Here is a 23,725-nt window from a genome sequence, read left to right as displayed (position 1 = left end):
TACATCAACACGCTGACAGAAATCAACTCTTCCCATTTTAAATACTGCCTGTGGCTCAATTCCACACATAATTACAGAACTTAGTAAGGCTCAATTTCATTTTTAATTGTACTTTGATAGGCAACACCAATGTTATTGAGGAAATGGTTGTGTCACTGATAAAGATTCAGCAGCCATTTTAAAAGACTTGCTGCCTTTTCATTATGTGTTCTTCAATTTGCCTGAAGTTAAATTGCTCTCATTTCTCCTCATTGTTCTCTCAGCAGTTGAACAAAGATGACCTTGAAGTTATCAGCTCTTATTGTTTGTAGCTTCTAAAATGAAGCATCTTGGAATTTTTTTTATTGCTCACCCACGCATTTTTTTAAAGTCATCTCGATTACATGTCTGTGTTAGAAACTAAATTAACACCTACCAATATGATACTGTTACATTCTGCTAAGTGATGCTAAGATGATGATAACCTGAATGAGAAGTATCAAATAGCATGAAGTGAAAAGAGTTAAAACCACAACACAAAAACACAAAATGTTTTTGTCACCTTCTACTTTGCTGTAATGTTTCCATTTACATTACAGCTAACTTATTTTTTTTATAAAGGCAATTATTGGATAGGACAGAAGTAAAAAAAATATATTAAGAATATATTTTAAATATATATTAAATATATTCATATTTCCCAACATACAAAGCAATTCTACAGTTATTAAAAACAAAGATTTTATTTTGTGTGATGTTTACCAAAACACAATCTTTAGAAAAACATTTGGGGAAAATTAATTAACTAGCTGGAAAGGATCCTTGCTTTGTAAGGTCCTAAAATCCCAAGGTCTGTTTTCTCCCATACAGCCGGCATCTGAGATCCTTGGCCTAACCCTCATCCATCTTCTGTGAATATCCAGTAACAAACAAATGCTTTCTCTCCAGTGGTTGATTAGAATACATTAGCCATAAAATGACATATGCCAATGTTATTTCTTGTATATGAGACAGAGAAAAGAATACTGAGAAAACTTCCCATATTATTGTTTAAAATATTTTTAAATGTTTTAAACCTTTGGCTTACAAAAAGAGAAAGAGTATAAGGCAAGTTTCCAAGCCACTCATCTAGGAGGAGATGGTAGTTAAGTTTCCTTAGCCACACAAAATAAAATATCAGATATATGTATACAATGCCTCCAAGCCTCCTGTCTGCTTATGGCAATGTCATGAATTCACAGAGGTTTATTAGGCATGGAATCCTCAGAAGTTGTTTTGCCAATCCCTTCTTCTGTAACATAGCTACAACACCTGCCATTCACTGGAAGTGTGCCATCCAACTATGCACAAAAAACAGAGGTATGGTGCGCCCTAAAGACCCCCAGGTGCAGCGCCTGAGCCCCCCAAAGTTTCCAGATGTCATTTTTTAAAAAATTCAGGTTGGTTTCAGGTGTTTCTTTTGCTCCAAAACTTCCCAAGATATGCAATGCTAGTTTGGCTGAACCTAAATGCACCCGTGCAATCCACCAGGGTGGGAAAATGCAGTTTAATTCAGTCGTGTGGGTTTAATTTATTAAGTCTGAAGACATTTAAAACAATGATTTTAAAGGAATAAACATACTTTGGACAGATTACATTAAATCACACCTTAGTAGATGGCATTTTCAGATCTATAAGGCTCATTAAATGCCATGTGTGACTTTTTAGGTATTTGCTGTTTTTAGTAAACAAATTATCAACAAAGGTGTTGACTCAGTCTTGATTTAAGAGGGATAATGTACACAATATTAGGATGCACTATTTTAATGTGTTACAACGAATATGACAAAATCCTAACTCCTGGTTGAATTCTGGAAACATAAAAAATGTCTCAGTTATGATGGAAGAAAACCAACAGAACCTATCTTGTTCGTAACTTGGGGACTGCCTGTATATATCACAAAAAAGATGAAACATCCAAAGTCCATTAAGTATAATGAACAGAAACAGTACAGCACACTAACAATGTATTTAGTCAATGTAATGAAACAGGGCCTGACACCAAATGTATATCGAAAAAGGGCCATAGTACTGTGAATGTAATTTTATTTCTCATTTGAAAGGCATGCATGTCTGTATCAAATCAGCAAATGCAAAACTGATATTTATTCGTCCAGTCGCTTCCAACTCTTCATGACCTCATGGACCAGGCCACGCCAGAGCTCCCTGCCAACCATAGCCACCCCCAGCTCCTTCAAGGTCAAGCCAGTCACTTCAAGGATACCATCCATCCATCTTGCCCTAGGTCTGCACCTCTTCCTTTTTCCTTCCATTTCCCCCAGAATCATTATCTTCTCCATGCTTTGTTATCTTCTCATTATGTGGCCAAAATACTTCATCTTTGCCTCTAATATCCTTCCCTCCAGCGAGCAGTCGTACATTATTTCCTGGAGTATTGACTGGTTTGATCTTGTTGTGGTCCAAGGCACTCTCAGAATTTTCCTCCAACACCACAGTTCAAAAGTGTTTATCTTCCTTTGCTCAGCCTTCCTTATGGTCAATCTCTCACATCCATAGGTTACTATGGGGAATACCATTGCTTTAACTATGCAGACCTTTGTTGCCAGTGTGATGTTTCTACTCTTCACTATTTTATCGAGATTGGTCATAGCTCTTGCTGATACATTTATTCTGAGTAGATTATATTTGTGTGTCTGGTGGAGATAGAGAGGAGAAACCTGGAAGTATACAGTGCCAAAGTAAGACAGCCATTTCTACTTATAAAGAAATGGGAAGTACATACTCAAAAAGGTTGGAGAGGATGACTTGCTCTTATTTTCTTCTCCCAATAGGATATACAAAATAACAAAAAACCAAAAGCTGCAGATTGGACAATCAATCAAGATTGAACAGCCCTCCTGGGAACACACACTCCAAAGGAACTAAAACTGCCCTTTAAACAGGCTGCAACCATCACCCACAAACACACACACATACATTTTTAAAATTCACGGTTTTCCAATACCAGAAAATGACTTCTAGACATTCTTCATGCTATGGCATTTTGACAATCACAGCAAGTACTTGGACATAAAACTGTCCTTCCTCTCCTTGCAGCCAATTGCAGTCACTCACCCCAGCCCCCAGTGGATTAAATCCTTGTGCCGGCAGGACTGATAACTTGAAGGTTGTGTTGCTGACCTGAAGGATGACAGTTCAAATATAACCTGGGGAGAGCATGGATGGGCTCCCTCTATCAGTTCCAGCTCCATGTGGGGACATGAGAGAAGCCTCCCACAAGGATGGGAAAAACATCAAAACATCCAGGTGTCCCCTGGCAACGTCCTTGCAGATGGCCAATTATCTCACACCAGAAGCAATTTACAGTTTCTCAAGTGGCTCCTGATGCACAAAAAAATCCCAGATCCCAACATCTCCCCACCACAGGCAAAAAAAAAAAACCCATCTCTCCAGAAAAATTTTGTAATATGGACTCCACAATATATTTTTGTTAAGCTGTGCTGGTGCTATTTGAAGAAAATGACATAATGGTTAAAATAAATGTGTGGTCCTACTGAAAGAACTGAAAAAAAAGTTTTTATCATAAAATATACTCATCTACCTAGCTGATTGGAAGAGATTCTTATTCACAAAATACAAGTAGTGTTTTATAGTTTGGATGAATGCCTTTGTTTTTCATGAACAGAGAATTGTGCTTCCACGTGTGAAGTACTTTAATTACAATTTCAAATAACCATGAGAGAAAAAGAGAAAGCTGATGTTATCGCTCAGCAATTTAATAAGAAATAGGATGGAATCTCTTACCAAATTAGTTGAGAACAAGCTACATGGAACAAAAGAAAAACCCCATACTTTTGAATAACATGCTTAACATGTTATGATCCTCTGAAGATGCCAGCCACAGATGCAAACAAAATGTAAATGTCAGGAGAAAATATTGCTAGAACATGGCTATACAACCCGGAAACCACACAACACCCAGTGATTCCGACCGTGAAAGAACATGCTTAACAGTTCGTCAAGTAACTTTAAAATTATGACTTAAACTATGGATTTAAATTTAACTAAAAAAATGCTGTGTCACATTAAAGAGTAGCAGATTTATTGCAGCATGAGTGTGCATGAACTATATCCTGTTTCATTGGCTGCTTGAAATATTATCTAGAACTTTGAATACAGTGCATGTGCTTGAAGGTGAGATAAAAGATAAAGAAGTCAAAAAATCTTGTAGAAAGTATAAAAAATACAGAAATTGTAACTGCTATTTTTTGTATCTCACCTTCTGCACAGAATCTGTGCACATTTACCTGAAATTCAGGCTAACACTAATCGTACATCTGATTAAGAGGATATAGTCCACAAAAACTCATACTGTAATAAAATTAAGAATGCTTAAGTCAACATAGGATTCTTTGTTAGTTTTGTAGAATAGTTTTGCACCCTGTGAAAATCAATTGAACTCTGGATATCAACTGTCTTGGAGATGGCAGTAACAATATAGGAAAGAAAGGGAATACCTATATACTCGAGTATAAGCCAACCCAATTATAAGCTGAGGCACCTAATTTTACCACAAAAAACTGGGAAAACTTATTGACTCGAGTATGAGATGAGGGTGGGAAATGCAGCAGCTACTGGTAAATTACAAAAATAAAAATAGATACCAATAAAATTACATTAATTGGGGTTAAATGTTTTTGAATATTTACATCAAGCTGTAATTTAAGATAAGACTGTCCAACTCTGATTACCTATATACTCGAGTATAAGCCGACCCAAATATAAGCTGGCCAGGACCCTCACTTGAGTATAAGCAGGGGGGGGGGGGCTTTTTCAGCCCTAAAAAGGGCTGAAAAACTCGACTTAAACTCAAGTATATATGGCAGTGGTTCTCAACCTAGGGTCCCCAGATGTTTTTGGCCTACAACTCCCGGAAATCCCAGCCAGTTTACCAGCTGTTAGGATTTCTGGGAGTTGAAGACCAAAAACATCTGGGGACCCCAGGTTGAGAACCACTGATATACGGTAAGTGGGAAAGAAAGGGAGTAAGCAGAGGAGATAAAATTACTCAGATGCATCAGTGGGAAAATGATGAGCCCATCCAAAATATTTATTTGGGAAAGAAAACAAGAAGCATGCATTTCTATAAATATCTGAGCCAATTAGTGAAAAATGGTCAACAAAAAGGAAGAGAGCTGGTGTGTAACTTTCTACAAACAAAATTGTGTACAAAAAGTGAAACCACTCTTGGCCAGAGAAATTACCCAGCTCTGCTAGCCATTTTAACCACTAAATGCTAGAAACTGAACTAGGGGCCTTTTACTTAGAAGTTTTACTAAAGAGCTATAGCCCTTCACTCAATCACCTTCAAGAAGAAACTCTGATCAACAGCAGATTTAAGATGGGGAAAGACAGCCACTGAGAAAGGAAACTGGCTAATACAGATCTTTCCTTGATGTTGCTGGATTGCTCCATTTACAGATAAGATGAAAGCCCAGGCATTACGGTCTGAAAATAAATGACATAAATTTATTGGATTTACACAAGCCTTCTATAACTTTTTCTGTTAAAATTTCCTAAACTTACATATTATTTAGTGAGCATTTACTGATTCTTATAATTCATTACTTTACAATCTGGCCAAAATCGGTTTCAGACAGGCATTACAGTTATATATTTAACTTAATCAATTAATAGTTCAAAAGCCAGTCATGGGCACTATGACATGGTGACAGGCATATAAAATAATTACAATGTGACTCTTCACAAATAGTAGTTTGAGGCCCACAGGAAAAACAACATGCACATCTATGTTATCTTAGAGAGCTTTGAAAAAAATACTTTTTTAGATAACAACACAATGGAGCCCAAATCAAAAACATATCACAATTTGGCAATCGTTTGGCTCAATAATGACATTTATTTACCTCCCGTGAAGTATGACATATTGCTGGTGGGTCAAAGCTGTAGAAACACTGCTAAAAGTTCTCTTTCTACAAAAGAAACTTTGAAAGATGTCTGAAAAACTGATGCTCCTTCCAGATTCTCAGCCAGGTAGCACAAAGTTTTTTTTACCAGCAATATTTACAAGTTCTATAAGAGGTTGTTCCTGACACTGGTTTCAATGTATTGATTCTCAGCACCTGTTTGCAAATTAGCAGATGCCTCTTCCCTCTTTTAATGTCATCTCGTTTTATTAGAATTTCTTCTGAAGGGTACATTTCCAGCCATAAATACTTTGCTCTGTTGTTGTTTGATTGGTTTTAGTTTAGCTATGTATGAGAAATGTATCTGGCTAGGAACAAACAATTAAAAAAACGGTCTATCTTCTTTTTTGCACTCACTCATAGCATTTAATTAACCCTAGTTATTAGGGAGAACATTTTAATTTTGTAAGATTATGTTTGACTACAGAATCCACATGAAATGAACTCTCCTATTTAGGACAGTGAAACTACTGCAGGCACAACAAAACAAAATCTGCAAATCTCTGCAAGCTGCTTCCAGTCAGCTGTTTTCCCTCATAAGTAAGAACAATAACATTGTATGGGTTAAAAAGTGGCAACAAACATATTGATTTTTGCCATCTGGATACTTTTTTATCTGACCAACCCAACATATTGGGTCAAAAAATGACCCATTCAGTTATTTAACAAACCATGATGTGGCAAAGCTGGAGGGATTTGTTCTGTTTGTCAGCAGCTTAGTGCTATTTGGAGGAAATTAATTCAGAGGGAAGGGGAAATCTAATATTCATTGGGGTTAGGGAAATATCACCAAATGCAACAAGTGGGCATTTGCTTAAACAGATACTATTTCACTTTCATTCCATTTTGTACTTTCTAGCTCTGCCACAAACACTCTTTTGACCATAGGCATTAAAAACAATATCCTGCAATAAATTAAAATTCTCACTGAGATGAGAGAAATACAGTACAGGAGATACATTCCTGCACTTATCACAGAAACAGAAAATTGTGGATAATAGCAAACTCTATTGAAATGGACAGCTTTCACTAGAAGTTAACATAGAGTTGGCCCGGAGGACCTAGTAAATTCCTAGAGAATATATATTTTGTCAGATGCAGATAAGTGAAACCATGGGTAACAATCCTGCAGGTACAGGCGAGTCTTCTTATACTGCACAAGTCACACAATGCATTTTACCTCAGTGCAAGATTGTTAAATAAAATAATATTTTTCAAGTCAAAAAAGAAAGGGCAATACTTTATAAACTCTGAGCATAGCTTTAGAGTATTTACTAGCATTTTAAGGTTAAGACGTGTACCTGGTTGGGAAGAATGCTAAGTGTTTGCATTGTACAAAAATGATTTTAAAAAATGGTAATGAAACCCAGAGGACAACAACAAATGAGATGGGGGGAGCACTGATAGATTGACTAGGTGACACAAACCCTGGAATTAAAAAAGACTACGAATACAGGAGATCATGCATATCCAATGACTAGAATTGGAAGAAACCACAAGGGCCATCCAGTCAAACACAATCAAAGCCTCTGCTTAGAAACCACTAGAGAAGGAGACAACTGTATACTCCCAGGTGACATATCCCACTGTCAAAAAGCTCTCACTGTCAGGAAGTTCTTCCTAATGTTTGAGTAGAATCTCTTTACCTGTATTTCTCTGTGTATTAGTTTCTGGAGCAGCAGAAAACATGTTTCCCCTGTCCTCAGCATGACATATTTTCAAATATTAAAACATGGTTAGAATGTTGCTTCTTAACCTTTTGTAGTCCAACTTCAACATACACAGCTCCTGAAGTCATTCCTCATAGGGTTTGGCTTCCAAACATGTAATCATTTTTGTCGCTTTTTTGTTCACATCCATCTTATCAAAATATCTTTCCTGACCCGTGGTGCCCAGAATCAAACACGGTATTCCAGGTGATATCTGATCAAAGCAGTGGTACTATCACTTCCCTAAATAATGACTTATAAGACTATTGAAGGTACAGAGCATTTTCTCCTTTTTCTCTATACACCCAGTAGAGGAGAGAACGTCATAAACAGCCAAGATATATCCCAAAAGCAACTGTAGAGCAATATTCCTGGACTCTGCACCTCTACTTCTCCAGTTTAACAAAGGGATATAGACCTCAAAAAAATCTAGAAAACCCTTTTATAGTTTTGTTTTTAGCAAACTGGAAATAAGCACATCTGTTTCTAAAGTAATATTTCTTCAGTCATTTTCGGGTATCTTTCAAGGGGGAATTTGAGCTAGGCTCAGAAACATCTGAGGAAAAGCTGAATCAGATGAATACTCAGAAGCCTCCAAAAGAACTAACAGAACCAGCAATTATTAACTTAAAACCACTGTTGCAGCACTACAATGAAAATAAAAGATACTGCAACAAATATATTTTACTAATGCAATTTTCTCTTATAAGGCTTGTCTACAATTCTGTTCATCAATGATGTTACAACAGCTAGAAAGCTACCTTTTAAGACTTTTTTTTTTAAAGTACAATCAGGTGGCTACCAGAATTGGCGAAACCTACCATTTTTCCAGAAGTAATATTAGAATTGGTGAAACCTTGGCTTATGTTTAAAACTTCAGGCACCAGAAACCCTAACCTTCCCAACAGTAAGAGATTCTGGGGCAAAATATCTAGAGGGCAAAAAGTACTGTATGCCATGCTATGAGTAATGCCTGAACTAGACCCATAATGTATGTAGAGCTATAATCATATCAGATCAGCTGTAGACTTCTTCCAAATCCATTTTTATTCTACAGGAACTGTCAACTCAGGCTAACAAATCATTTGACATGAGGCATCCAAAAGTATGCATACAATAAGAAAGTAAATACTATTCCAATAATAAAGTAATGAATTCCCAAATAGACAGACATATTGTCAAAAAGCCCCTGAACTCCTTAAAAATTAACACTGGAACCTCTGAGTCAAATAAGAAAGAATCCCCCACTGGATATTTCCAAGTATAAAGCATGTATTCTTCATAAAAATATATGATCTGAAATAATAAAGTTATGTTTTAACAGATATTGACACAATAAATATTTTGCGGTATTTTCACACAGAAAGGCAACAACACTTGAAACAGCCTGTTGAATATTGCTTATAACTTCATGCCTGGAGAAACACTTTCCTCACTGCTACCATGATTCAACATTGTGCAAAACGCAGTCCTTTCACTGTAAAAAGCTTACATGAATCTACTCTAAGCAGACAAGGAAGCAAAGCCAGACAGTGTTAAATGAGACAATGGTTAAGACAAGATAGAATAACAGTGGAAGCATAGGTAGTTGTGATGAAGTGAGGCTAGGGATGATTCAAGGACTGCTGAAGAAATGCAAAACACCTTAAAGGAGTTGAGGAATACAAGTCAATAAAATGGCTAATCTATGCACAAAGTATGGGAAAAGGCACAGTGATGGAGAAAAGACAGTGAAGACAGCCAACTGGGAAATCTTTAAAAGTAACAAATAAGAAGCTTGATGCTAGTTAAGAAAAGCATAGCAGGACAGTGGAGCTAAATGAAGGCTTTTCTACAAATCATGCTTCTGATTTTTGTGGTTCCTGCCTCACTGACATATAAGGTGTAACAACACTTCTACTTGTAATTAGTGACAAATCCTTTTGTATTTGCAATCAATTGCAACTATGTATTTTTCCACAAACCATGCCTTCTCTAAAAACTAAGATGCCAACCAGCAGTTGGAGAAATGATCTAGGAAAATACCAATCATTTTTTCTTGTAGTTGGGCCAAGACTCATCCCTATACTTTCCCACATTATAACTTTTAGGGCAACTGTGGGCAAAATTGTCCCCTCGGCCATTAATGAATTGCAGCTCCCTTAATCCTTTGTCATGGAGCTGCTTATATTCCCAATTCTTACAGTACTTTCCACATCAAATAAAAATGTTTTCTAATTTAACAATAGTTTTCAAAGCAGTGCAATGGGACTAAAATTAGTTAAATAAACATGCAAGCCATTATGCTAGCTGAACTATAACATTCCCAGCTGTGAAAAGGTGATTTTGAAGATTTTGTTAGGACACTATTTTAAGAAGACAGTAAACACCAGACTCCTTTAATTTATTCCAAGTCATAACTCCAAGGTTAAATAAACTCAAAATGAAGTCATACCTCCTAACCAAGCAGTTCAAATAGGTATCTGTGAACTACAAAAGTTCACCTCACATATTCTAGGTTCATTGTTTAAAATACACAGAGCATAACCACATTCAACAAAAGCTGTATGTTGACTTCTCCTCTAGCCAAGGAACTAGCTCATTAAATGAAGTATGTGATAAATATGTGTATGAAGGAAAGGTCAACAAAGTTATGAAAAGAAATGTATGGAGTATTAGCTAAAATGAGACAATGTCTTAAAGGAGGTGAGAGGGTTAGAAGGCCTAAAGGGGAACATACTTTTTGAACAGACTAATATTAGCATCATTTGTACAGATACAAGGCAGAAGTTCAACAATCATAAGCTAAACAGTTAAACATAACAGAAGAAAGCGCCTGTCAGAGATCAAATTGAGCATTTTCATTGCAGTTTGACTTTGCTTTGATGCAAGTAGTATCGTTTCTCTTTTACCTCTCTTTATGTTAAATGTTTATGTTAAATTGTCTATAATTGTTTCTTAATAACTTACAAGACTGACACAAGATATCCCTGTTCTTACACACATGCACACAGAGGCATGGAACACTTTGATAGTCTTTGCTTAAAGTTCTCCAAAAATAGCTGATGCAAAACAATTCCTCCCTTCATGCATATGCAAATACTAGATTATTGCTCAACTCTATCCAGCTACAGCAAGTTATTCACATTACCTGGCTCACACCCTCTTGCTTCTTTATGTAACATGGATATGAGCAATGCTTAATCATAAGACAAGGGCTTCACTTCTTCAGAACAGCAACTTCTCTTTCTGTAGACTGTACAACCTTACTGTTCTAGGCCATCTTAAGAGTACATGTTTTAGCAAGTTAGAGCAAATCAGTGTGACATTCAGGATACTTAGACCCTAATATATGTGCATGCAGAACAAACAGGAAGGACAGCTGCTTCCTCCAAGGACAACATGAATAAGGAAGCAAGCAAGGAAGGAAGAAGGAACATGGAAAATACAGAATACCAAACTTCAGATAGATTCAAATTTCTGAAAAGCTCAAATTGACCCCAATATTCTGTCTTTGAGAGCAACTGAGGCAGTCTCAAGGTCAGAAAAACCTTCCTTTGCCCATGAGAGAAGACACCTAATAAACCAGGGGTAACCCACTCCTTACACCACCACACAGCAGAGAGCCAGTGGCAAAACAGCATCATAACAGACCCACTCAATCCAAGCACAAGACCGTGAGACAGAAGAAAAGGGGCCTGGTCTTGTAGTAGCATTTCTACTGTTTCAAAAGGAGAAAAAAAGCTTCCACATAAAACTTAATTCACAATAAGATAAAAATAATCCATTTCCAAAATAAAGAAACATTAAACTCTTTAATAACTATGTATAAAATATGGGCAAGGCAACAAAAACTTCAGAACCAGTGCAGCCACTCTAAATACTTGAGTCCTTAGGAGTCTAACACAAACTGCTTACAAGTTGTCAATTTTTTTCATACGCGTGGATGAAAGTGCAAGGCCACAGCCTGTCTGTCTGCCTGCCATTCACACATTAAAGAAAACATGTGAGAGTGTCATAGGGCATATGAGCTAGCCAACACCCATGTGTAGAGCTCCTCCACATGCAGTGAGTGGAAATAAAGCTAGCCCAGAATCTCCATTTGCATAGCTGAGCCCTGTGGAGATATTCAGTGAATGCATACTGCTCCTTCTCATTCAGCTGGATGCTTGTGTGAACAACTACCTCAACATGCAAGGGATGCCTGTGTGAAACCCTTGTCTCTTCTTCTTCAGGGAAAAAGGATATTAGCACATGAATGACTTACAAACCTCTAAAATCAGAAAATAGAAGACTAACAAAACATGAATCTGTTGCAAGGCACCTTCACCATGAAAAGCACTCAGAACCAAGTTGTACTTTGACATTTCTAAAGCAATCCCATGCAGAATTTTAGTGCATGTGTAAGAAGACTATCTGTTAGCCTTGTCCTTTAAAGTGGCAAAAAGGTAGGGTTTTGATTCTTCCTCTGTACTGGCAGCATTCAGTGGGAGAGAGTAAGAGAGGAACATGTAAGCTGTCGTTGTTTTGTTGCTGCTGTATGCCTTCAATGAATTTTTGTCTTATGGTGACTCTAAAGCAAACCTGTTACTAGGTTGTCTGGGAAGTGTGTGTCACCCAATGGATTTCCGTGACCAAGAAGGGACTCAAACCCTGGTCTCTAAAGACACAGTCCAATACTTAAAGCATGCTGGTTCTATTGCAAAATCTAAACTAGTACCAATTATCCACAGACTGGTGCCAGTTTTCCAACCACTAACTTTAAATCCACGGCTAGTTTTCATGAAAGAAAGAACCAAGTGCAGCCAATAGACACAAATATATCACCGGGATCTAGCACAATGTGTGTGTGTGTGGGGGGGGGGGGGGGGTGCAGCCCTCCACATCAGAAAGTTGAGATGCATTGTCTAAATAACTTGTCAATGCGCTAATCTGCCTTCCAATTCTATACTAACGTCCCTTAAAAAAGTTACTCTGTAAGGTATTGGATACAGTTGTACAATATCCATTGAGCCCCAGTGGCGAAGTGTGTTAAAGCACTGAGATGCTGAACTTGCAGACAGAAAGGTCCCAGGTTCAAATCCCAGGAGCGGAATGAGCACCTGCTGTTAGCTCCAGCTTCTGCCAACCTAGCAGTTCAAAAACATGCCAATGTGAGTAAATCAATAGGTACTGCTCCGGCGGGAAGGTAATGGCGCTCCATGCAGTCATGCCAGCCACATGACCTTGGAGGTGTTTACGGACAACGCCAGCTCTTCAGCTTAGAAATTGAGATGAACACCAACCCCCAGCGTGAGACATGACTGGACTTAACAACAGGGGAAACCTTTACCTTTTACTATACAATAACCATATCTATCCTATTATGAAAAATCTATGAAGAAGGGGAAATAAACTTTTTTCAGCTTGCCCACTCATCAAGTAATAAGTACCAAGTACTAAAATAAGAAATATCAAGTGCTAATGTGCAGGCATTTGAGAAACAGAAGTCCTATCCAGGCTCTCCCAAGCTTTACTTGTGATGGGAAGAGCTTTTTTTCAAAGCAGAGACAAGTGTCGAGAACTTTCCCAGATGAACGTCTGTCTGCCTGTGTGATGAGCAGAGAAGAAAATATTGGCAAACTGAAAAAAGGAAGCTCTTTCTATTTGCTCTCAGGGAAATCTAATGCAGAGAGAGGAAAGGCTGAAGAGAGCCCTTTCTGACCTCTGCAAGGGAAACTTTCTGCGACTAAAGAGAGGAAAAGATGATAATCCTACTTGATGGTTTCCTGTCTTCCATAATACAAGAAAGCCCTCTGTTTGCTGTCTTTAATATAGGCAGAGGAAATATTGAAGAAATCTCTCTACCTGAGGAATTCCTGTCTGTTGTGAGAAAAGGAAGACCTTTCTATCTGCTCTCAAGGAAAACTTCTGCTAATGCAGAGAGGGGAAATGATGAAGAGATCTCTCTATCTGACAAATTACTGTCTGACACAAAGGAAAGGAAGCCTTTTCTGTTTGCTCCCTGATAATAGAGGAAAGGATGAAGAGACCTCTCTTTACCTGATGACTGTTCTGTCTGTTATACAGAAAGTAAACCCTGTCTATCTATCCAGGAAAACTTTCAACTAATACAGAAAGAATGAAGAGACCTCTCTACCTGACAAATTCCTCTCTGTCATGAGGAAAGGAAGCTTTTTCTAGTTATTCCCAGAGATAGGAAAGGATGAAGATACTGCTCTGACAAATTCCTGTGTGTTGTGAGGAAAGGAAGCCCTTTCTCACTACTTCCTGACCAAAAACATCTTTACTTGAGATATTTTGTCATTAAGAAAGGTAGTTTGTCTATCCACTACAAGGGAAACCTTCAGCTAATACAGGGAGGAAAGGATGAAGAGACCCCCTCCTTACCTGATGAATTCCTGTCTGACAAGAGGAAAGGAAGCTCTGTCCATCCACTAAAAAAAAACAACTTTCAGCTAATAGAGAAAAAGACTGAGAAATCTGTCTTTACCTGATGAATTTCTGCCTGTCATAGAGAAAGAAAGCCCCGTCTCTCTGTTTCCAGGAAAACTTTCAGGTAATACAGAAAGGATGAAGAGACCTCCTGTCTGTCAGGAGGAAAGGAGGCTCTTTCTGGTTCGCTCCCTGGGAAACTTTCTGCAAATACAGATAGGAAAGGCTCAAGAGACCTCTCTCTCAAGCTTACAAATTCCTGTCTGTCAGGAGGAAAGGATTGCTCCCAATGAGCCCTTCTGCTAATGCAGAAAGGGAAAGGATGAAGAGGCCTCTCTACCTGAGGTATTTCTGTCTGTCATGAAGAAAGGATGCTTGTCTATCCACTTCTAGGGAAAACTTCGGCTAATATTGAGAGAAAAGGATGACGAAACCTCTCAACCTGACAAATTCCTGTCTGTTGTGAGGAAAAAAGTCAACTCTCTCCAGAACCTTCTTTGCATGAGGTATCCCTGCCTGTTGTCGAAGGCTTTCATGGCTAAAATCACTGGATTGCTGTGAGTTTTCCAGGCTTTATGGCCATGTTCCAGAATCATTCTCGCTTGACGTTTCACTTACATCTTTGGCAGGCATCCTCTGAGGTTGTGAAGTCTGTTGGAAACTAGGCAAATGGGGTTTATATATCTGTGGAGTGTCCAGAGTGGGAGAAAGAACCCTTGTCTGCTTGAGGCAAGTGTGAATGTTGCAAATGATCCCCTTGATTAACAGTGAATAGCCTTACAGCTTCAAAGTTTGGCTACATCCTGCCTGGGGGAATCTTACACAGAGAATCCATTGAAATCTACAAGCATGTGGACAATTTCAACAGAAAGGAGGAAATCATGAAAATGAACAAAATCTGGCTACCAGTATTAAAAAATTCTAAAATCAGAACAGTAAATAAAGAACAACACTCAGAAGACAGGGGAATTCCAGACAAGAAACAATCAGGGCCAGCTAAACACCTCCCAACAAAAGATTCCCCCAGGCAGGAAGCAGCCAGACTTTGATGCTACAAGGCAATTCAATGCTAATCGAAGTGATCAATTGCAGCATTCACACTTGCCTCAGGCAGACAATTTCTTTCTCCCAACCTGAACATTCCACAGATATATAAACCCCACTTGCCTAATTTCGAACAGACCTCGCAACCTCAGAGGATGCCTACCATAGATGTGGGTGAAACGGCAGGAGAGAATGCTTCTGCAACACGGCCATACATCCCAGAAAACTCACAGCAACCATTGATTCCAGCCTTGAAAGCCTTTGACAACACATTCTCTCCAGAGACTTCTTTGCATGAGGTATTTCTATCTGTCATGAGGAAAGGAGGCCCCGTTTGCTATCAAGGCCTCCTTCTGCTAATATAGAGGGGGCAAGGATGAAGAGCCATCTCTTAACCATAAATGTCTGTCTGTCATGAGGAAAGGAGGCCCCATTTGCTCCTCTGATACAGAGGTAGGAAAGGATGAAGAGACTTCTCTACCTCAGGAGTTCCTTTCTGTTAGGAGGAATGAAGGCCCTATTGCTCCCAAGGAGCCCTTCCAACTGATACAGAAAGAGGAAAGGATAAAGTGGCATCCCTGTCTGTCATAAGGAAAGGAGGTCCCGTTTGCTCCCAAGAAGCCCTTCTGCTAATATAGAGAGAGGCAAGAATGAAGAGACCCCTCTCAGTGGTTGCTGTGTGTTTTCCAGGCTGTATGGCCATGTTCCAGAAGCACTCTCTCTGGATGTTTTCGCCCACATCTATGGCAAGCATTCTCAGAGGTTTAGAGGTGTTGGAAACAAGGTAAGTGGTGCATGCTATTTGAGAACACAGAAATGCTGGACCACTCTAACTATCACCATGTCAGACTACACAGAGAAGCCACTAAAATCCACAAGCATGTGGACAGTTTCCACAGAAACAAGAAAACGATGAAAACGAACAAAATCTGACTACCAGTATTAAAAACCTAAAAAATCAGGACCCCCGGATACACAGCAGGTTAAACCACTGAGCTGCTGAACTTGCTGACTGAAAGGTCGGCAATTCGAATCCAGGGAGTGGGATGAGCTCCTGCTGTTAGCTCCAGCCAACCTAGCAGTTCAAAACATGCAAATGTGAGTAGATCAATAGGTACTGCTCTGGCGAGAAGGTAATGGTGCTCCATGCAGTCATGCCAGCCACATGACCTTGGAAGCTCTTCAGCTTAGAAATGGAGATGAGAATCGACCCTCAGAATCAGACACGACTAGACATACAGCCCAGAAAACTCACAGCAACCCAGTGATTCTGGCCATGAAAGCCTTTGACAACACAGACCACGCTCAACCTTGCAAATGTCCATCTGTCATGAGGAAAGGAGGTCCCATTTGCTCCCAAGGAGCCCTTCTGCTAATATAGAGGCAAGGACGAAGAGACCTCTCTCAACCTGACAAGTGTCTGTCATGAGGAAAGTAGGTCCCATTTGCTCTCAAGGAGTCTTTCTGCTAATATTGAGAGGGGTAACGATAAAGAGATCTCTGTTAACCCGACAAATTACTGACTGTTGTGAGGACAGGAAGCCAACTCTCTCCATGCATGTGGTATCCCTGTCAGTCTTGAAGGAAGGAGGCCCCATTTGCTCCCAGAGAAGCCTTCTGCTGATACAGAGGGAGGAAACAATGAAAAGGTCTCTCTACCTGTAGTATTTCTGTTTGTCATAAAGAAAGGAAGCTTCATGGGAAAACTTCAGCTAATAATGAGAGGAAAAGATGAAGAGACCGCTCTCAACCTGACAAATTCCTGTCTGTTGTGAGGAAAGGAAGCCAACTCTCTCCAGAATCCTATTTGCATGAGGTATCCCTGTCTGTCATGAGGAAAGGAAGCCCCGTTTGATCCCAAGGCATTTCTGTCTGTCATGAGAAAATTAAGCTTTTTCTATTTACTCCCAGAGACAGAAAAGGATGAAGAGACTTCTCTCAACGTGACAAATGTCCATCTGTCATGAGGAAAGGAGGCCCCATTTGCTCCCAGGGAGCCCTTCTGCTAATATAGAGAGAGGCAAGGATGAAGAGATCTCCTTTAACCTGACAAATTCCTATCTGTTGTGAGGAAAGGAAGCCAACACTTTCCAGAGACTTCTTTGCATAAAGGTATTGTGGACGAATGATTCAAGTATTTAATATTGTATTGTTTTATATCTATTTATTGTACTTTGTTAAATTATCTAATTGTTTTAATTGCTTATGTTTTATCTTTTTGTATTGTATAAAAAGGTAAAAGGTTTTCCCCTGACGTTAAGTCCAGTCGTGACCAACTCTGGGGGTTGGTGCTCATCTCCATTTCTAAGCCGAAGAGCCGGTGTTGTCCGTAGACACCTCCAAGGTCATGTGGCCGGCATGACTGGATGGAGCGCCGTATATTGTATATTGACATTGAATTTTGCCAGACTGTGAGCCGCCTTGAGTCCCTTCGGGTGAGAAGGGCGGGATAGAAATGATGGAAATAAATAATAATAAATAAGTATCCCTGACTGTCATGAAGAAAAGAAGCCCCATTTGCTCCCAAGGAGCCCCTGTGCTAATATAGAGAGGGGCAACGACGAAGAGATCTCAGCCTGACAAATCTCCACTTGTCATTTGCTTCCAAGGAGCCATTTGCTTCCAAGGAGCCCTTCTGCTAATATAGAGAGAGGCAAGGATGAAGAGACATCTCTCAATCTGGCAAATGTCCGTCTGTCATGAGGAAAGGAGGTCCCATTTGCTCCCAAGGAGCCCTTCTGCTAATATAGAGAGAGGCAAGGATGAAGAGACCTCTCTCAACCTGGCAAATGTCTGTCTGTCATGAGGAAAGGAGGTCCCATTTGCTCCCAAGGAGCCATTCTGCTAATATAGAGAGAGGCAAGGATGAAGAGACGTCTCTCAATCTGGCAAATGTCCGTCTGTCACGAGGAAGGGAGGCCCCGTTTGCTCCCAGAGAAACCTTCTGCTGGCACAGAGGGAGGCAAGGATGAAGAGGTCTCTCTCTACCTGAGGCATTTTTGCCTGTCAGGAGGAAAGTGAGCTTGTCTGTATCCACTTTCCAGAGGAACCAACCTCCAGTTGTTCCTCCTGAGAGGCCCTGAGGCGATACTATCCTGCCTCCTCCCGTCCACCCAGGCAGGAAGACCCTCCTGAAGCGACTCACCTTCGCAGAGGTACCCGGCCAACCCCCAGATGAAGTCGGAGCAGTGGTGGCAGAAGGTGGGCTTGGTGAGGGTGACCCGCTTGAAGCCGTGCCCGGGCGCGTTCATACGAGACGACGACGCCGTGGCCGACTGCTGTTTGGGGGAGGCGGGCGGCGTCTGGCTGCGCAGCGCGGGCGAGGAGGGCGACGGCGTGGGCAACGAGCGGCTCTTGGGGCCCCTGCCCACCAAGGGGCTGGACGCCGGGCTTGAGCCGCGGCTGCTGCTGGCCCCGAAGAAGGCGCGCGCGCCGTCTGCCATGATGCTGCTCCTGCTCTTCCTCAGCCTCCTTCAGTCGTTAAAGAGGAGCGCGCGAGCCGCTTGCGAGACTTCCGCCACGGTGCCCGCGAGCCAGCAGACTGAGGAGGGAGGGGCGCGAGGAGGGGGCTGGGCTTAGGTGGCCACGCCCCCTCTCGGAGCGGCCAGGAACGCCTGAAGGGAGGGTAAGGCGCGGCTTTGAGGGAGAGCGTCGTTTGGGTCGGAAGTCCCTCAGAGACATTGATCCCCCTTCCTTCCTTCTTTCCTTCCTTCCTTCCTTCCTTCCTTCCTTCCTTCCTTCCTTCCTTCCTTCCTTCCTTCCTTCCTTCTCTGGGGTGCATCTCACAGTGCTCCCTTCACTCTGCTCTCCCGAAGTGTTTTTGGACTTCACCTCCCAGAATCCTAAGTCATTGGCCCACGCAGCTGAGGCTTCTGGGAGTTGAAGTCCAAAACACCTGGAATGTTGGGGCTCAACTAGACACCACTTTCACTGCCAAGGCTAGGAACCCCTATTGGCACAATGGGTTAAACCAGGCAAGGGCAAACTTGGGCCTTCCCTCCAGGTGTTTTGGACTTCAACTCTCACAATTCCTAACAGACGCAGGCCCCTTCCTTTTCCCCCTCAGGAGGCTGTTAGGAATTGTGGGAGTTGAAGTCCAAAACACCTGGAGGTAAGGCCCCAGTTTGCCCATGCCTGGGTTAAACCCTTGTGCGGGCAGGACTGCTAGACCGACAGGTTGGCAGTTCGAATCCAACCTGGGAGAGTGCGGGTGAGCTCCCTCTGTCAGCTCCAGCTCCCGATGCGGGGACATGAGAAGCCTCCCACAAGGATGGTTTTTTTTTTTTTTCGTGTCAGGAGCAACCTGAGTTGCTTCTGGTGTGAGAGAATTGGCCGTCTGCAAGGACGTTGCCCAGGGGACGCCTGGATGTTTTGATGTTTTTACCATCCTTGTGGGAGGCTTCTCTCGTGTCCCCGCATGGAGCTGGAGCTGATAGAGGGAGCTCATCCACACTCTCCCCAGGTGGGATTCGAACTTGGCAGCCTTCGGGTCACAAGGCTTTAGTCCACTAGGCCACGGGGCTCCTACACAAGGATGGTAAAAAAAAAACCATCAAAACATCCATGCGTCCCCTGGGCAACGTCCATGCAAATGGCCAATTCTCTCACACCAGAAGTGACTTGCAGTTTCTCAAGTCGCTCCTGACACACACACACACACAAATTATCGGCAGGCCTGTTGTTTGATGAGCGTCAGGCAGAGAAGGCTTGGGGGAAAGATCAGCAAGGTGTCCTGAGTTGGTTTAAATAGCAGATTTTAAAGTAGATATAACTGATTTTAATGTTTGTGTATATTTATAATTTTTATGTCCCAGCATGGGGTGCTTGCCTGTGTCCCCTTCAGGATAAGAAGGGCAGAATATAAATGTTTTAAATAAACAATAAACAGTTACGGATTGATGATGATAACTGGAAGCTCTTACGTATGCCTGCGATCCAGAGTCACCCGCAGAACAATAACATGCCACTTAGATTTGCAGAACAAAAATACAGGAACTTTACTGATTCCAAAAGATCAAAAACAGTAGTATTTACAATGGCCCCTCTGATCACTTACAGAAGTCCACAGACATAAATGGCCCTTTCTCAGTCCACAAATCTGCTTCAGAGAAGAATACAGTCCTGGTTCTTCTCCCTCTTTCCTCAGCAGCAAACAGCAAGGCCTCGCTGAATATACTGCTCTCTCACCAGCAGTATTCAATCAGCACCTGAAAACTTGTCCAAACCAGTTCTGCAGCAGCAGAACAGAAACAGTATCAAATCAATCCCCAGGTGTTTGCAGGCTCAGCCAATCGGCTTCATGCACTTCATTTTTCAGTTAACACACACAGCACAGTGCCTTTGCAAACCATGACATAAATCACTCCAATATCTCCATAGCAATAAAAGTTGTGTCAAACCATGCAGTGTAGCACAGCAGGCCTATTTAATTTATTGGTCCTCCAGAATCCCTGGTTTCCAACGTGAAGCAATATGTGTTGTTAAAGGCTTTCATAGCTGGAATCACAGGGTTGCTGTGAATTTTTCCAGGCTTTTCCATAAGCATTCTCTCCTGATGTTTCGCCCGCAACCTGGACATTCCACAGATATATAAACCCCACTTGCCTAGTTTCCAACACACCTCACAACCTTTGAGGATGCCTGCCATAGATGTGGGTGAAACGTCAAGAGAGAATGCTTCTGGAACATGGCCATACAACCTGGAAAACTCACAGCAACCGGTTTTTTAAAATAGTGCCAGAAGCGACTTGAGAACATGCTGCAAGTCGCTTCTGGTGTGAGAGAATTGGCCATCTACATAGACATTGCCCAGGGGACACCCAGATGTGTTAGCTGGGAGGCTTCTCTCATGTCCCTGCAAACTAGAGCTGACAGATGGGAGCTCACTTCATCTCGTGAATTTGAACCGGCAACCTTCAGGTCAGCAACCCAACCTTTAGGTCAGCAGTTCAGCCGGCACAAGGGTTTAACCCATTGCGCCACCAGAACTCTAGTGAACCCAGTGAAGCCATATTATTTTAAACATCTGTTCTCTTCTTTGTACAGGTTCCCACTTCCACCAAGCCTTCATCATTGAATGTCCAAAGGGTCACATTCTGTTGCCCAAAACTTTCCATAGTGGAACAGGAAGGATAGGCACACAGAACTGTGCTGATGAAGCATTATGTTCAACAACAATAACAACAATAACAACAACAACAACAGAAATATTTATTACAGTCCACAGAACCATCTGTCAATGAATAGTCATTTTGAATTCTCCCATCTCAGCAGAAGTACAAGATCCATCTACATGGTTTCCACAAGAACAACAAAGGATCACACAACAAGGATGCATTTCTTCCAAAATGTATAGCTGGCATGTTGTTACACTTTTTTGTCATTGCAGAGATCGGAATTCTCTATAATTTCTACAACAATGAAATTCTTCCCTCAACATCTCCCTTGACTGACCAATAGAGAGATAGAATCAACTCTCTTTCAACTCTTGAGTTCAACCCCCCCCCCTCCCAAATTCTTTTCTGGCTACAGCCCTGGATGTCAGCCAGCATGCCAATGACTTAAATCAAGAAACAGCTTCATAAGATCCACAAAGATACTCACAGGAACACCTCAGCAAGAAAGTATCCAAAAGTGGCAGGTTAAAACTCAGAACTTCAATTCATGGCTGAGACCGGATGAGAAACTCCCTCCTGGGCACAGAAGACTAGGTGATTTGGAAGCCATTGAACAGACTACGCTCTGGCACCACAAGATGCAGAGCCAATCTTAAGAAATTGGGCTACAAAGTGGAGTCTGCGACATGCAAGTGTGGAGAAGAGCAAACCACAGACCACTTACTACATTGCAGTCTAAGCCCTACAACAGGGGTCCCCAAACTAAGGCCCGGGGGCCGGATGCAGCCCTCCAAGGTCATTTACCTGGCCCCCGCCCTCAGTTTTATAATATAATATTTTTGTATTAGTTTTAATAATATAATATATTGTATATACATATGATATTGATAATAGTATTATGTTATACAATATAATATTAATAATAATACCATATAATAATATTAATTATATGTTATATATTACATAACATATAATAGTATAGTGGTATAGTTCAATATAGAATTATATAATGCTAATATTGTGCTATGCTAATAATATAATATATTGTATGTACATATACCTGCTCTGAGTCCCCTTCGGGGTGAGAAGGGTGGTATATAAATGTAGTAAATAAATGCTGTAAATAAATAATTAGTTGGCTCGGCCAAAGTCTGAAATGACTTGAAGTCACACAACAACAACAATCCTAATTACCTTGACTATTTCATTGGCCAGTAGCAGGCCCACACTTTCCATTGAAATCCTGATAGGTTTATGTTGGTTAAAATTGTTTTCATTTTTAAATATTGTATTGTTTTTTTGTTGTTGTTGTTGTTGTTTCACTACAAATAAGACATGTGCAGTATGCAGAGGAATTTGTATTTTTTTTTCAAATGATAATTCGGCCCCACAACAGTCTGAAGGATTGTGGACCGGCCCTCTGCTTCAAAAGTTTGAGGACCCCTGCCCTACAACATGCACAGCGACACCAGAGGCACTCCAAGTGACCAGCTTCTGATCAAAGGAAATTTAGTATAATGCCAAGTTTTTAACTTTGTGTTTTTAAATACATTATAACTGTAATCTCAATTTGCTTCTGACATGATCATTAAAACAAACCTCTGTTTTAAAGCTTCCGAGGAAGAAGCTTCCGCCACACTCCAGGGCAGAGAGTTCCACTGCTGAACAGCTCTTACAGTCAGGAAGTTCTTCCTAATGTTCAGATGGAATCTCCTTTCCTGTAGCTTGAACCCATTGCTTCAAGTCCTAATATTCAGAGTAGCAGAAAACAAGCCTGCCCCCTCTTCCTTATGACATCTTTTCACATATTTATTCATGGCTATCATGTCTTCCCTCAACCTTCTTTTCTGCAGGCTGAACATGCCCAGTTCTTTAAGACAGTTCTCATAGGGATTTGTGGTATCCAGGCCTTTGACCATTTTAGTTGCCCTCTGAACACCTTCCACATACATGTTTTTAAGATGAAAATCAGATGTACAGAGGTTGTCATCTGGTGACAATGGAGAGGGGGAAAACCCACTAATAATGGTGAGAGCATAGAGTTAAGGAGAGAGTGCATGAGCACAAAAAGGAGGCAATGCCCATCCCAAACATTCCACACCTCTCAGTGTTCTTTTAACATTACAAGCTATACAAAATATATTAAAATGCCTTTTTGTTTTACATATGAATGTAGCAAGAAAGCTGTGAAAAAAATTCCAAAGCACAATTATTACTTTCATAGGTAAGTCAGTATAGGTTTTAGGAGTTGGGTAGTAATCATCTCCAGTGCTCCCAATTATAAATGGAATGGAACAAAACATTATGGTTAGAAGATGATTCCCCCACTCCCGCAACCATGGGATGAGGTCCAAAGTCTGGGAAGTGTCTCCCAAGAATACAGGGGTCAAACTTCACATGTCATCTCCTTCTGATCAAATAATTTATTCTGTATTTGGTTGTTCAAAACTGAATATGTGGACTGAATTAATTGAAA

The 23,725-nt window shown here is 40.8% G+C and overlaps 1 protein-coding gene and 1 long non-coding RNA gene across 3 annotated transcripts in view; one reads left to right on the top strand and one right to left on the bottom strand.

The window, feature by feature from the left end:
* Positions 1-18,576, bottom strand: part of dgkq (diacylglycerol kinase theta) — a 104,444-nt gene extending 85,868 nt beyond the window's left edge. The window contains exon 1 of one of the 2 annotated variants that reach the window (XM_062971549.1): positions 18,279-18,576. In XM_062971549.1, coding sequence (XP_062827619.1) covers positions 18,279-18,576 — 298 coding nt within the window. The remainder of the gene's footprint in view (positions 1-18,278) is intronic. The other variant, XM_062971550.1, reaches the window with a different exon arrangement.
* Positions 18,577-18,608: 32 nt separating this feature from the next.
* On the top strand, positions 18,609-22,818 carry LOC134296484 (uncharacterized). The gene is made up of 2 exons (XR_010003263.1): positions 18,609-18,758; positions 21,179-22,818. It is a non-coding gene; the product is annotated as an uncharacterized LOC134296484 (long non-coding RNA).
* Positions 22,819-23,725: the final 907 nt, after the last annotated feature.

Source organism: Anolis carolinensis, chromosome 2 (genome assembly GCF_035594765.1).
Source record: "Anolis carolinensis isolate JA03-04 chromosome 2, rAnoCar3.1.pri, whole genome shotgun sequence".
In the NCBI taxonomy this organism is placed as follows: Eukaryota; Metazoa; Chordata; class Lepidosauria; order Squamata; family Dactyloidae; genus Anolis; species Anolis carolinensis.
This window is presented reverse-complemented; position numbering and strand designations above follow the sequence as displayed.